This window comes from Marmota marmota, unplaced genomic scaffold (assembly GCF_001458135.2).
Source record: "Marmota marmota marmota unplaced genomic scaffold, marMar, whole genome shotgun sequence".
NCBI classification, from domain to species: Eukaryota; Metazoa; Chordata; class Mammalia; order Rodentia; family Sciuridae; genus Marmota; species Marmota marmota.
The window spans coordinates 4768631-4784495 of NW_026000076.1; the positions used below are offsets into that span (position 1 = coordinate 4768631).

The window sequence follows — 15865 nt, forward strand, 5'->3', positions numbered from 1 at the left end:
TGGGAGGGAAAGGGAGAGAGAAGGGAAACTGCATGGAAATGGAAGGAGACCCTCAGAGTTATACAAAAGTACATACAAGAGGAAGTGAGGGGAAAGGGAAAAATAATACAAGGGGGACAAATGAATGCCAGTAGAGGGGGCAGAGAGAGAAGAGGGGAGGGGAGGGGAGGGGAGGGGGGATAGTAGAGGATAGGAAAGGCAGCAGAACACAACAGACACTAGTATGGCAATATGTAAATCAATGGATGTGTAACTGATGTAATTCTGCAATCTGTATATGGGGTAAAAATGGGAGCTCATAACCCACTTGAATCAAAGTGTGAAATATGATATATCAAGAACTATGTAATGTTTTGAACAGCCAACAATAAAAAATAAAATAAAATAAAATAAAAATAAAAATAAATAAATAAATAAAATTAATAAATCAATCAATAGCTACGGGCATACTGTTCAAAAAATTAAGAATTACCCCCAATAATTAAAAATAGTTGCTCTTAGTGGGTATAAGTAACTGCTTCTCAGGTTTTTAGTACTAGATTTCTTTTAAAAGTGACAAGCTAAAAAAAATAAAATAAAAAATAAAAGTGACAAGCTCATGATATGTATAGAAAAAGAACATTTCAATCCTTCACAAGGGAAAAATTACTAATGTAGGTTTTTAAAAAGTAAACGGCTTCCTAAAGTCAACAATGCTAAAGTCTATCTGACAGAAGAAAATACACTCTGCTTTTAGGCACAAACTATGTTTTTAAATACCAAATTTCAAAGTTAAAAAATTACACTTGGAAATGACGGTTGCTATAAGATTGTCACAGTTGTATAAGGCAAATGTTAATCTCTAGAAGAGAGGGAAAGAGACAAACCTTGGATATATTTTATTTTATCAATGTATAGCAAACCACCATGGTTATTTACATACATATTTTCTCACTATATAAAAAGTAGAGGGCCAGGCATGGTGGTGCATGGCTATGTAATCCCAGCCACTCAGGAGGCTGAGGCAGGAGGATCAGGAGTCCAAAGCTAGCCTCAGCAACTTAGTGAAGCCCTGAGCAACTCAGTGAGACCCTGTCTCTAAATAAAAAGGGCTGAGGCTGTGGCTCATGGTTAAGTGCCATTGGGTTCAATCCCCAATACCAAAAAAAGAAGAAAAAAAAAAGGTAGGATGTTAGCATACAAAGTGACATACTTGGTTTGCAGAATGCTTCTCATGGACTAAAGCTCTTATTTTTTATTCTTTAGATTAAATTGCTATTTCTCAATGTAGTGTGTAGAAGATGGTCCTAGGAATTATGTAGAGAAAGATGTTACACCGTGCAATCATGTTTAGGAAACAATGGATTTCTTCATCTTTGACCTTCAGAGAACCTCATCATGTTAATGTACACTGATTCTCTAGAAGGCTCTTCCTCTATACCTTGAATGATGAGGCACTATATTTGTTAAATTGAAAAAAGAAGACCCCCCTCCCTTTTGATGGCAAGAATCCATCACAGAAGGAATCAGGAGACATCCAGGAGGACACTTCCATTAGCAGGTTTAAGGCAGCCCAGAAATCTGAAAATCTGCACTTTTTGGGTCTTAAAATCTTTCCTAGGGCGCCAAGGTCTCCTAGGTATTTAGTAGCATTTGTGAAGTACACTGAAGATTTTATTAGGATTTTCTAAAAAAGAAATAAATGCACATACAAACCAAATTCAACAAAACTGTAAAAAGAGACATGTGCTTGAAGGTACTTTCTGAATGTTAATTTATTTTTGTTTTTTTCAAGTCAAGACTATATGAACTATGCATGAACCACCAGTATTTAGATACCAGAAAAAAAATAAACAAACAACAACAAAAAAAAACAAGCAAAGGTTGTATAGGGTATCTGATTTTTTTTTTAATCTGAACAGAAAATAAGTATACAAGTTTGCTAAACAGAAGTGGTAAAAACTGAATGTTATGTATTATGTAATCAGTACATCAAGTTTACTTCGGTAGCCAGTGATTTTAGTTAATTTTGCAAAAAATAAAACCAGTTGCAGAAACAAGATTATAAAATGCCCCTTTCCAAACCCACGTTGATAAAACTGATTCATGTCTAGCTTATTAATTACACTCAGATTCAGTTCTCCTTATGCAAATAATACATGTAGTCATTAATGTTGGTTTGGTGAACTGAAATTCATTTAGGATAGTTTTAATATAATAACCCAAATGTGAAAAAGTTATTCAAGATTCAGAGATAAACCAGTACCTAGGAAACATAATTCACCCATGTGCGTGATAATTTTTAACATATTCTTCAAAATAAAATCACGGTCAGAGACTGTGATGGCCCTGCATACTCAGTGCATTGCTTCACGTGGTGCATTACCTATGGCTCACCTGGAGTCTAAGACCATATGACCACCATGCTTCTAAAGAGTAGGCTCCTAACACACAAATCTGTCCAATTTTCTTCAAGATCTAAACTGCTTGTAAGACCTTGAGCTTGACATGTAAGAACTTTGCATTTTAATATCCCAAACATTGGGAAGACTAGGTGTGACATGTAGTAACCATCCCTTCTAGGCAAGACTATACATACACTTTCATTACATCACCACAAAGAACCCTCAAAACAACTCAATCCTGCAGATTGAGAAGGGCACATTTATTATTTAGCTTAAGAAAGTCCAAATGGCTCTCTTGGGGTCAAATACACCCCAAGGCATATATAAGGAATGAGTATAATTGGCAGCAAAAGAAATCTGCCACTGTGTGATAAATGCCATTAAGCAAAGAGATGTCATACATTTTAAGAATATACTGTGATTCGTTTGGTTCCCATTACCATGGGGCACAAGAAAATGAAACTCAAGACTACTTTGTTTGAACTGGACAAGAGATGACCCCAGTTTTAAACAGGGCTCTTCACTGAAGGAAAAGACAGAGCCATAAAAGTCAGATTAGCTGACTTCAAATGGTTTACATCCCAGGATGAATCAGATTACACTGATTTAAGCCCAATTTAATTTAGGCAGGTTTTTAACCACAAGAATAAGGACATTCTTAGTACATATTAATAATTAAACCAACATATACACAATTAGCAATATCCTATATAATATTAAATGTTTTAATATGTCCTCAATTACACTTTACCTAGTTAATTCATTGTTTTTTTTTTTTAAAAAAAAAAAAAAAAAAAAAAACAAGCTCAACTTTATTTTACAATGCACTTTGTATTTCTAAGAGTATTCTGTAATAATTTGATTTCATTGAAGCAGGTACAGTTACTCCAGATTTCTCTAAGAGCCAAACTCAACTGTATCTTCTGTGATCTGTTTGAATTCATAATTGCCTCTGCCATCCATATGTAGGTAGTACTATGGGAAAGAAGGGAAAAATCAGTAACTAAGAAAATTCATAGTGCTTTCCTTTATAAGAATAAAATATAGGCTTTCACATTCTTTTTAAATAACCAAATCCACATGCATCCCGCAAATTAGAATGTTTCCATACTTCAAGCACCAAGGATCTGGAGCTACCAGTAGACTGACCTGTGCCACTCCCTGACTGCTCAGTAGGGCTGTCTTCTTTTTTTACCTGATTTCCTAGGTCAGCTCAGAATAATTTGCAAGAATCTCTAATGTTTTTCGCTTGTTGTTTTTACTTAAAAAGGGCTATATAATGTGTCTAAATAACCTACCCTGAAGACAGGACAGCAATTACAAAGCTTTGTTGTTACTTAGTAATTTTTTATTTACATACTTCTTATTTATAAAAAGTTTTTTGTTTTCCACTTTTTGCATTGCTATGTTTTAGTTATTCTGGCCTTTATATTCCAACTCTTTGTGTTTCCCTCTTCACATGATCACTGGCCTGATAGTTGTTTTGTTATTTGCTTATACCTTCAAAAGAGGAGGAAAGGTAAAACATAAGATGTGTCCATGTCCTATGGCTATAATTTTGAAGAAAACACAAAGGCTTTGATATATTTTAAACTTTGATTTCTAGTTACTCAATTTCTCATTCAATTATGGAAAATGGAAAAATTATAATATTTCTTAAGATAACAAAAACTAGAATCCATACAGCTATGTAGAAGTGCACTGCATTTTATTATTTCATATAGGTCGCTTTATATTATCATCTCAACCTTTTCTTTTTGTAGTGCTGAGATTGACTCCAGAGCCTTGTGCATGCCAGGCAAGCAGTCTACCACTGGGCATGTGCCAGCCCTAAGCCATATGGTTCCTAAAGGTAAAAACAGTAATTTGCATCCCTCATGACACTCAGCCCTGAGCCTGGCAACAAATGGCACTTAATCAGGCAATATCCCTAGGACAGGATACCTTTACCACTGTTCCAATTTTTCTCCAATCTTCTTTTGCTCAAAGTTTGTTCATTATTTAGGAATGAAAGCAAGAAATATTTAATTTGCCATTTAATTTTTCCCCATATCAATATTGGATGATAAGAAAAACTTAACTACATTTGTGACAGTATTTTGTAAATATTACTGGTTTTAATATAAGAGAACCAGTGTCTGTCACATATAACTAAAACTGTTTATACACCTTGTAGCTTTCAAAACTGACAACTACAATAATGTCTAAGAAAGTCCTATGTTTTTATAAAACTGAAATAAAACCACCTTTTTTCCTTAAGGTGTATATTTATTAGAGAATATATACCATAAAATCTAAAACCATATTCATTCCAACTCACATATTTAAATAAAGTAAGCTTTCACTGTCCCACCATACAATGAAAGAAATACAAACCTCATGGTGTTTCCAAAGAGATTTTCTGTGTGACACAGTGAAGAGCGTAATGCCAACCTAGTGAAACGAAAATGACTGAAGTTTATATTAACAAGTCAAAAACTAAACTAGTACACATATTTAAGCTTTTAAGATAACTACCTTCCATGGCTATAGTAAAAATCAATGTCATTAAGAAAAATTTACAAGGATGCTAAATGTTTTTTGGTAATAGAAAGCAATAATCATCAATCACACAATAAAAACTAAACTGGCATTAAGTGCATTATATTGTTTTGGGCTGAAAACATATCTCCTAGCACATTTTCTATTTATCATGAAAATATGTGAAAAGATAATCTGACAATAATAAAAATAACAAAAGGTAAAAAATCAAGAAAAATTAAAGTCACCACAGCAATGTCTGTAGTCAACTTGCTTCTCAAATGCAGGGTAATAATCTCTTATCAAAACTCTTATTTTACAATGTGTCTTGGAATTCAGATTTTGGAAATCTATTATTTAACACCCCTCCTCAGGAAGGTTCTGAAGCAGAATTCTATAATTACACATGAATGTTTCTGTAGCAATATATATGAACACTGACATTAAGTGAAACGAGAGTTTAAGTATTTTTTGTTAGACCAGGTTTTGTTACCCAATGAGCTTATTACAAAACTAATGAGAAATGTTCTAGTTTTAAGAGCTTTCTGAATTTCAGACTGAAAATAAGGATTTATAGTTTTGCACTTCAAATTTTCAAGAAAACACTAATAGATACAACTGTAGCTGCTCTGAATCAGTGGTTTTCAACCAAGGAGTGATTTTTGTCCCTCCAGTGACATTTGACAATGTTGGAGACATATTTAGTTGTCACAACTGAGAGCACTACTGCCATCTAATGGGTAGAAGTCAGAGATGCTGCTACACATGGCAATATACAGAAGAGCCCTGAGAATTATCCAGCCAACATGCTAACAGGGCTGAGGATGAGAAACTCTGCTCTATATCACTGTTTCTCAAGAGACCTTTCAAGGCTGACAGATACATGTATATGGGTTTCAAGCATATGTCCCATGATTTCTAACTTTTACTTTCATTTTGATAATTTTTAAAAATTAGTCTAAGTATATTCTAGATCATTTCTACCATGAGAGTTCAGTGCCCAAATTTGTACTTACACTTCTGCTGGCACAAAGTGGTTTCACTTAAAACTTATAATATGCCATAAATCTGGGTGTCTTATGAATAATGGTTATGAATTGCATAAAATAAGTATACTAACAGTATTAAAAAATGTGTATTTCAAATGTATACTAATCTGATTTTTAAAATTCGTTTCAGATATTATATTTGTTCATGTTTCTATAATAACTGAATTAGATTTCTAATTAATGTAGGCATTCTTTACATGAGAATAACTTAAGCCAAAATATAATAGCAAAATTGAACCTAAAAGATCTGAAAACTTCAGATTTTATGTTTCCATAATTAAGTTCCATACCAGTGGCTTACTCTCAGCAAAATGGCACAAATTCTAAATTGTGCTTAAGTTTTGTCTATATTCAGTTGGTGAATTTGTATTGGTAATGTAGCTGTAAAAGAGCTCTAAGCTTAAGGAGATCACACCTCATTTTCTGTCTATACATGTTTAAATGTTATAAATGTACACAATCATTGAAGCTGCGTATAAATTTTTTTTCTTTTAAATAGAATTTGTGTTTTATAGAATTCATACAATTTTATGTAGAGACAGTCTATAACTAGAACATAACAGGAAACCACATGGTCAAAATTACTAGTGAAAAGTCTCCACATCATATGAACAAATACAGACTATATGGTTTTATAATAAGAGAATACCACAAACACCTCTAATATCTACAAAAACTGAAAAGCAATGTGAAGAACTGCATAAAAATTACGTTACTAAAACTGATTCAAGAATAAAAAATAAAGCATTAAAGAAATGAAATCAGTAGTTAAAATCTTCCTAAAAAGAGGAATGTAGCAAATTCATTTTTTCATCATTACACTAATGCTTCTCAAACTTTCATGTGCATTGAATCACCTGGGGATTTTGTTACTATGTAGTAACAAAATGAGATTCTTCATTTCTAACAAACACCTAAACAATGCTGATGTTGCTGATCTGTGACCACAGTTTGATTAGCAGGAATTCATTATATATTTTTATTTTATATATTTATACACAGACACAAACACACACATATACACACGTATCAAGTATTTGTATGTCTGTGCATATATACATTTATATATATATATATATGTGCAACATAACCTTTTTTATTTACTATAAATGCTCTTTTTTTAATATTTATTTTTTTAGGTGTAGATGGACACAACACAATGCCTTTTATTTTATCTTTTTATGTGGTGCTGAGGATCGAACCCAGGTCCCGCCCGTGCTAGGCAAGCATTTCACCGCTGAGCCACAATCCCAGCCCCTACTATAAACTCTTAAAGAACATGAATAAGATGTTAAAATACTCTTGTACCTCATTAATTTACAAAGAAACTACAAAACAGGAAATATTATTCTTGTTCTCAAATATCTAACAGATGGTGGTAACAAATCCTCAAGGAAAACAACAACCGAAACTACTGAGTAATTATTCACGAATGGCAGTGTAAACAAGACTCAGATCTGTTCACTAGAAGTTTGGAAAAATATTTCCCAGGACAAAGAATAAAATGGATACATTAAAAACTGCCAAACGATTACTGTTGATCTTTCCTGATAAAAACTAAATCATGTTCAGGTGAAGTTAACTGAACAATCTAAGGAATGATCAGTTTGTTAACTCTTAGTGTAAGTAATGAGGTAAAGGGGAAACAGATTCAAACATTTGTTTAAAATTCTTTAAGCAAGACATCATCTTTTGATAGCAATTCTGTTACTTACTAACTTGGATTCTTCTCTTTGGATACATATTTGGCTGGACATAGCAAATGGGAAGGGGACATAGACTCTCCAAGAACCTGTGACACTCACCTTCCGACAATGACTGTAAATGTAGCCTTCCACATCCACACTGACTGCACTTGTGCATTCATCCAAAATGGCAAACTGGGGTTTATGATAAAATAATCTTGCCATCTGAAGCACAAAAAAGGAAATACTTTGTGTAAACACATGCAAACCTAAAACTGATAAGGTAAATTTGTTTTAATTAATTATGCATTTTGGATTCCTATAAAGTAAGAAAATTATTCTAACTCAAAAATTCTACTTCCCAGAAATAGAAACAATACAAATAAAGCTAACTGTTTTTAATGTCATCTTAAAGGAGGAAATATAGTACATGGGGAATATTTATTGCTAAGAGTGAAACAAAAATTGATGAGATGAAGTTTAAAACTAGTAAATTTCATTAAGCAAACAAGATTAGAGGGCAATATACCTTAACCAAATCTTAGAATTTAGACAGTAGTTGACTTAAGAGCAAAAAAAAAATCTCTTGTTTTAAACATTTGGTTGCTTAAATAATGATACCAATTGCTATTTCCACCCTTCTTTTTTTTTGGGGTGGGGGGGTACCATGGAACTGAACTCAGGGGCACTTAACAACTGGGCCACATCCCCATCCTCAGCCCTTTATTTTGAGACAGGGTGTAAGTTGCTTAGGGCCTCACTAAATTGTTGAGGCTGGCTTTGAACTTGTGATCCTCCTTCCTCAGCCTCCCAAACCACTGGGATTATAAGCATATGCCACTGCATAGGCACCAACAGTTTTTAGTGTGCCCATTTTATGTCTCTGTTGTTAATACTGGGTATGTTCATTTTTTAAAGCCTTTGATAATTTTATAAATGAAAATTAACATCAGGACTGTAATACCCTATATTTCTTAGATTATCAGGAATACTGAACACTTTCTCACATTTATTTTATTTTATGAAAACAGTTTATGATGATCCTTTGTCCACAGATATTTCAATTTGTCATCTGACCCCAACAATGATTTCCATGTTGCAAAACCAATAAACACCTTCCTATCCCTACCCAATTTCTCTTCTCAGCAACACTGTGCCCAGATGACTACTCCCTTCTTTAGAAAGTGACAGTGAAACCAATGGGCATCTTCCTGCATCCTAGGCTGTTTTCTCAAGTCTTCTTTCCAGAACTTTGTCTTCTACTTGACCTTTACATGTGGGTGCTCCTCAGGCTAATTCCTGATTTCCCTTCTCTTTTTCCTATGCTATAAACTTTCTGAGTGATCTCATCCAATCTTACAATTTCAAGTAGTATTCACATTCTGAAATCTCCCAATATATACCTTCCCCATACTTTTTCTAATTTCCAGATTAATATATAAATTCCAATTTGACTTTTCACTTAGATATCTCAAAGGACTCTAATCTTTTAAAGTCTAAAACTCGAATGCATTTTCTAGATTTATCCCTCTAAAATTCACTCCTCCCCTCATCTTTAACATTTCAGAAAACGGCACTAACAAAAAGTCACTCAAGCTAGAGAGCAGAAGTCTTGATCCTTTCCCTTCTCCTCTTCCTCCCACCTATGCCTTGAACACCTATAGTCTAGTCCAGTGAGTTCTGCAGAGTTTAAGGTTCACTGCTGCTCATCTCCAGAATCTGTCCTTGGTGTGGAACACATGCATCTCCTGCCTGGATGACCACAAAGAATCTCCTACTTCTATTCCCCTCTCTAATCCATTCTCTTTAAAATTAGAGAGAATCTGTCAGAAATGTAAATCAGAACTTCACTCTGGCTTAAAAGCCTTAAAAAACTTCCCATTTAACTCTGAGTAAAATTCAAACTCCTCATGAGGCCTCCAAAGGCCCTACACAATCTTACTCCTGCCCATGATCTAACCTCAACATTCTAGCCATATTGTCTCTTCCCAACTGCTAGGAATAAGGTCTCTCAGGCCTTATAGGTTTAGCACATGTCATTTTCTCCCTATGTCTCAAATGCCTGCTCCTTACAACTTTCAAATTTCTGCCTAATGTTACCTTCTCAGACAAACCAACCCGAATCCCTGCATTTCAATCCAAGTGGGTCCCTTTGTATGTGAATTGGAAGTTTGTCTTTGTCTACTCACCTAAGATTGGCAATCATTTTACTCCTCTCTAAGACTAAGATTCACTATAGTAGAGTCTATGATTTAACCACTACTATATACCCAACATTTACATAGGGACAACATTCAAATATCTGAAAAATGAATGACTAAAGCCAATAAACAGCTTTCTTGGGGTTTGTATTTGTATGAGGTGAGGACGAGGAAGCATCAAGTACACATTATCAAGAAGTTCAGCTCTGCAGAAAATGAAATGTACTGACCACAGGGAACCTCAGTAAAGACAAAGATTGATTTTTAGATTAAAAGAGAGAGAGAGGGGTAAAAATGTCTTTCTGAAAGAAAGAGATTAAATTTAAATGGAGGCTGGAAGGGTACAAAACTGAAGGCAAGGGGTATGATCAAGTCAGAACAGAAGGCCCATGAAATCAGATGAAGACATTTATCCTTTCCCAAGATGGATGGCATATCTGCCATGGACAGCAGAAACAGGGCAGAGCAGATCAGTGCAAAGTCAATCAGAAGACATGGTTATCGGAAGGCATCCCACAAATGTCCTCTTCTCTGCCCCCACCTTCACTACCCATGCTCACATGGAAATTTTCTCACTGCATGTGTGCCCCTCTCTCTTCCATTATGCTGTCAGCTACTTGATTCCACAACACAAGAAAGCTATCAAGTCATATTGCTGCTTGAGTTTAATAAGCCTACCCCCTCTACCCATTTTAGCATTCACTAGCTATGTCTGTTTGGCAAGCTACATAACTTTACTTAAGTTCAATTCCTCTGTAAATTCACAGTTCTTGTCTCACAGAACTGTTGTAAGGATTAAATAAGATAACTTGTGTAATGTACTTGGCACAGTGTCTATCACCTATTAAGCAACCAAAAATTAGCTATTGTTTAACTGAAATAATAGCCTCTCTTTTTCCTTTAAGTAGTGGTAGAGTGGTAGAGTAAACAATGGGGTAGAAAACTCAGGATAGGAAGTTCCTAAATGATTATCACAAAAAATGAGAGATGAGTAAAAATAAGTAAAATGATTGCCAAGCCACGCTGTGAACGCCTATGAACTGGAAACCATAAAAATGTGGTGGCACCAATCCATACATCATCATCTCAATTTCTTCAGCCATGCTCAGAAGCCTGGTAGAGAAACACTCAGGCAAACAACTTCTCTTGGTTTGGCGTTTAGAAGAAAAAGGAGTAGGAAAGAAAGTTAAGGGGCAAAATCACCTGTTCATCTCTTTAAGAATGTCTCTGGAGCATTTCCTATGCATCAGGCTCAGGACTATGTCCTTGTATTAGACAGGGAAGAAGGCAGAGTCAGAAGAGGACCAAATAACATAGAAAAGGAAAATATTCTGGAGAGCTCAGTGAGTCTGAAGAAGGGGGACAGTCATCAATTTAAGGCAAAATAAAAATAATTATTAAAATGAATTTTTAAAACACTAAAAATTTTGATATCTCTGATATGAGGGTTTGATTCCTTTCATGCTTTTATCAATATTCTCACTTTTCTACCATAAGAACTTTTTCATAATTAAAGATTGAAAAATTACTAACTAGGGAGAGCAAGAATAGAGGAATAGAAAAGATAATTTTTGATCAGAGATGTAAGACATCCCAACTAATGATATCAGCTGAAACAATCCTGGCTAATGATGGATGGCTCAAATGGGTGCAATGAAAAGGAAATGTCACTTTTGAGATTTCTAGGAACAATGAGAACTGGTAAGGCAGCCCACCTGCATACCAAGAGATACATAACGTACTGGGATTAAGAGCAAGAGCTCTGGTGTTAGACCCATCTCACTTGAATCTCAGTTCTGCCTTTAACAGTGAGACATCAGAAAGCTTCTTAAGTTCTCCAAGACTTTACGTGGGACTGTACCACCTCAAAGGGATGCTAGGAGATAGGAACTGCCATTTGAAACCAATCTTCCCTCTTCATTATCCCAGTGAACTTTCTTCTTAGCTATAATTGATGGCTGCCTAGTCAGTTGATAATATGGAACGCCAGATAAATTATAAGGGCAGGACTTAGCAGTGCCTTGCACAGAACAGATTTTCTCCTTTTCACTGCACCCATTTGGGCCCAGCCATCATTAGCCAGGATTGTTTCAGCTGATATCATAAGTTCGGATGTCTTAAATCTCTGATCAACAGAGGCTTGCTTCACTGCTGAAATAATGAATTAGTCATCTTTTCCCCTACATGTACACTATGTTCACTGGACCTCCCTGTGTTAAACATCACTCCATTCCCTCTCTTGTCCCAAATTCAAATCCTGACCTTCCTATCCAAGTTTCCTTTGGTTCATTTGTTTTACACCAAACTTCACTCTTAGAGATGGTTGTAGGTGGTTCTTAAACATTATGCCTTCTTTCCCCCTTACTTTTTTTTTTTTTTAGCTTTAGGTGGACACAATATCTTTATTTTATTTTATGTGGTGCTGAGGATCGAACCCGGGTCCCACCTGCACTAGGCGAGTGCTCTACCGCTGAGCCACAATCCCAGCCCTCCCCCAAACTTTTTACTTTGACAATTTTCAGTCCTACCAAGACAACTCAAGAACAGTAAATCAACACACATATACTCTTTACCTCACTTCACCAATGTTAATACTTGTTGTGTTAGCCTTTGCTTTCTGCCCCTCTGAAACAAAACAACAAACCCTCTTTTAAACTTCACCTTCAACTCTCCAAACACTGGCCTATACAGATCACACCCTGCTTGGGGCTTGGCCACACTCTGGTCACACTGTACCACTGGATGAGCTTATATCTGTAATAGTTGTTCCCAAACAACAATTTATTGTAATAAATGCCTGGTTTTAAGGGTTCTCCCTGAACTTTCTATCCCTTGCTTTCCCCAGATATCCTCTCACCCCCTCTCACACCCTTGAATTTCTCACCTTCACAAAATACTACCCCAACTGTACCTTTATACCACACACACAGAATTTCTCAGTTAGGCACATTTGTCATTTTTTCTGAGTTTCCACTGTGTCCATGAACTTCCTCCTTTCATTTTTTTTGAAGTTATAATATACAAATTTAAATCTGTTCTCAATTTGCAGTTGTTTCTATAGTCATCTTCTAAACTGGCTTCTAGAAATGCCCAATTATTTCAAACTCTCTCTCCTCCAGCCCAATTTCCATTTTGAATACAGCATATATCTCTTTTCTTTTGTGTTTAGAATTCATTCTTCACTCTTGACTAATAATCTCATGTACTAGCCAGGCAAATAACAATATAAGGAAAATTAGGTAACTAAAGGTAGACTATAACCTAAAGATAACAGGTAAGAAATTCTACCATAAACCATTTCTTTTGCTTTTTTTCCTTAACCATAGTTTTCCCTAATTTCCATAAGGCTAACACTGAGGAAAGAAAATCCTCACTCTCCTCAAACTATGGAATGCATAGGTAGAAGATGACCCTTTATAACTTATCCCTCTTAACAGGGTATCCAAAGTATCGTTGTTAACACATATGTTTAGGCCATATTTTTGTTTTGGGATAAGTTTTGTTGTAAAAATTAAAATAGTACCTTCTACATGTTTCCTTATATTAGGAAAATTTAAAACTTCAAAACAACTTTAAGCAGTAAGTAAAGATACATATAATAGTGAAGGGAAAAGCAAGAGCAGAGAATAAAATGATAATAAAATTGAGCTGATGAATTCTGGTACTTTCAGGGAGAATAGCATAAATAAGACAAAACAGACATCTGTGGGGAAAAGATACAGAAAGAGATCTTATAACCCAATCAGATTTATCATATATCCCAGGCCAATGCACTAGTTTCCCCCAACTTTGAGAAAAATGCATTATAGTATACCACTGGATCTGCAGCTTTTCCTTTCAGAATATTATTAATCAATTTTTCAGAATTCCAAATTTACATGCAAGTTAAAAATTTCCAAATTTACCATTTAAACTAATCTTTATTGTAATAAATGCTAAAGAAGACAATAAAACTGTCTTAATTAATCAAAATGCTGAACTCTAAGAACAACGCCAAGCAAGCAATTGCACTTTGTATAAGTCTTCAGAGTATACTTACTGCCATTCTCTGTTTTTCTCCACCACTAAGCACATCCATCCAATCCTGAATGCTGTCCCAGCCTCCTTCCCGTTCAAGGATATGACCCAACTGTACATTGTCCAGGTACTCCTTCAGTACCTTTAGGCAAATGATTAAAGACAAAGTCAAGCTTATGATAAACCAATATTCTTTATATTGCTTTATTTAAATTAGTATCTCTATAATTCAATTGCCAATGCCATTTAAAGAGGTACTCTTCAGGAAAAATAATGTGGCATAAAAGTAGTTCTGAACTTTTCAATGCCTATCTACATCAACCTTGACAAAACATGTTTAGCTGCTTAGAGAGATTAATGCTATTGTGCATCATCAAAGGATGAGGGCAATGAGAAAAATAAGTGATAATGTAAAGACAGCTGTACATGTGAGGATCACACTTAAGCAAACTGGTTATCACCTCACCTCAACTTAGAAAGTCATAATTAAGGGCTCAGGAAGGCTTAAAAGGGTGGGACAAACTACCTGGAATCTGAATACTTAACTGACTCAAAAAAGAATGTGAAAGGGAGCATTTTCAATGGGTCTAGATTATGAATAGTCCTTACAAGATCAGATATCCCCTTCTTTTTCTGATCATCTCTTCCATCTGGATATATCACTTGGTCTCGAAGTGTTCCAAGAGTCATATAAGGTCTCTGACAGTAGTATAGCAACATTAGAAGGTAAGTTTTTAAAACATAAATAAAAAGATCTTAAACATTACAAAACAATTCAAGATCATACCTGAGGAACATAAAATAACTTTCCTCTCTCTGGCTTAGTTAGACGTCCTCCAAAAAGAGGCCATAACTATAAAAGGAGAGAGGAAAGATGTCAGTCATAAAATTCACAACATAGTAGACAGTATTGCAAAATAAGGCTGAAAATTTGGAGGCCAATTTGTACATACTTCACCAAGAACACGAAAGAGTGAACTCTTTCCACAGCCATTTGGACCACAAATTAGAACATTGGCCCCAGATCGAACCTGAAAGAAAATTAATCTATGAATTAATTAAATCAAGTAAACATATATAATCATTTTCTTAGAGACAAATAGCTCTTTGCTAATGATAAACCTTCTTTTTTGTCTGTAAATGTGACATTAGATACAGCAGTAGAGGGTTATATTAAGGAATATTTTACTTTTGCTTACTTTACAATTTTTTTCATTTAAAAATCACTGATTGTTATCACTCAATTTTGCTAAGAGCCAAGTATATGATGCATGGCATTTTTGGTCGAAAGGTGACACCAGCTAGCCATTGAGATGATATGATTATGTTAAGATTTGCATTCATATGGATATTGGACTCCTGCTGTTCACCTTGGCCAGCTACAGGACTCCTGGAGAGTTCCCATTGGTTGGGGAAGTACAGTAGGAGGGAGTTCCGGGGGAGGAGCTCTCTCTGCGGGTCCGGGAGGAGGCCGCGTGGGTGGATTGAAAATCTTCCCAGGCCCGTACCGGACATTTGGCGGCAGTTTCAAAAAATAAAGTTTGTTCCTGCTTGAGTGGCTCATGATTTTGTGCCCAGCCAGACTGCGGCAACTGGCGGCCCGCACGGGGAACGCCTGAAGCTTGGAGGTGAGTAAAATTGCTCGCCCCTGAGGGAAGGCAACAAAATGGGTGACCATTTCAAAAAACAATGTGTTCTCATTTTGATTTATCTTGTTTTTGTTTCAAACTGCCTATCCCTAGAATTTTCTCAGGCAAACTGGGAAAAATGGTTGGCTCAAGGTTTGAAGTTGTTCGGCCCTGAGAAAGAGAAAATTGATACAACTATTCTTTGTTCGGTTTTTGTTTCATTCTGTTTCGGTTTTGTTTTATGCTATCTTATTGGGTTGCGTTACCTTTATAGTAGATTAGAAACTAGTAAAAAACAAACCGAAAGACTGTTAAGTAAATTGTTAGAGGTCCAGACTATGGTAGAAAACATGTTAGGCCAAGCGAAAGAGAAGGTCTCTC

At 35.4% G+C, this 15865-nt stretch overlaps 1 protein-coding gene across 2 annotated transcripts in view; it reads right to left on the reverse strand.

Moving 5' to 3' along the window:
• Window positions 1-1868: 1868 nt before the first annotated feature.
• Window positions 1869-15865, reverse strand: part of Abcd3 (ATP binding cassette subfamily D member 3) — a 61260-nt gene continuing 47263 nt past the window's right edge. For both annotated transcript variants that reach the window (XM_048814414.1, XM_015500832.2), the window contains 7 exons: window positions 14810-14887; window positions 14644-14709; window positions 14466-14555; window positions 13879-13998; window positions 7759-7863; window positions 4761-4817; window positions 1869-3359 (listed from right to left, as the gene is read on the reverse strand). In XM_048814414.1, the coding sequence (XP_048670371.1) occupies window positions 3282-3359; window positions 4761-4817; window positions 7759-7863; window positions 13879-13998; window positions 14466-14555; window positions 14644-14709; window positions 14810-14887 (594 nt within the window). In that variant the 3' untranslated portion in view covers window positions 1869-3281. The remainder of the gene's footprint in view (window positions 3360-4760; window positions 4818-7758; window positions 7864-13878; window positions 13999-14465; window positions 14556-14643; window positions 14710-14809; window positions 14888-15865) is intronic.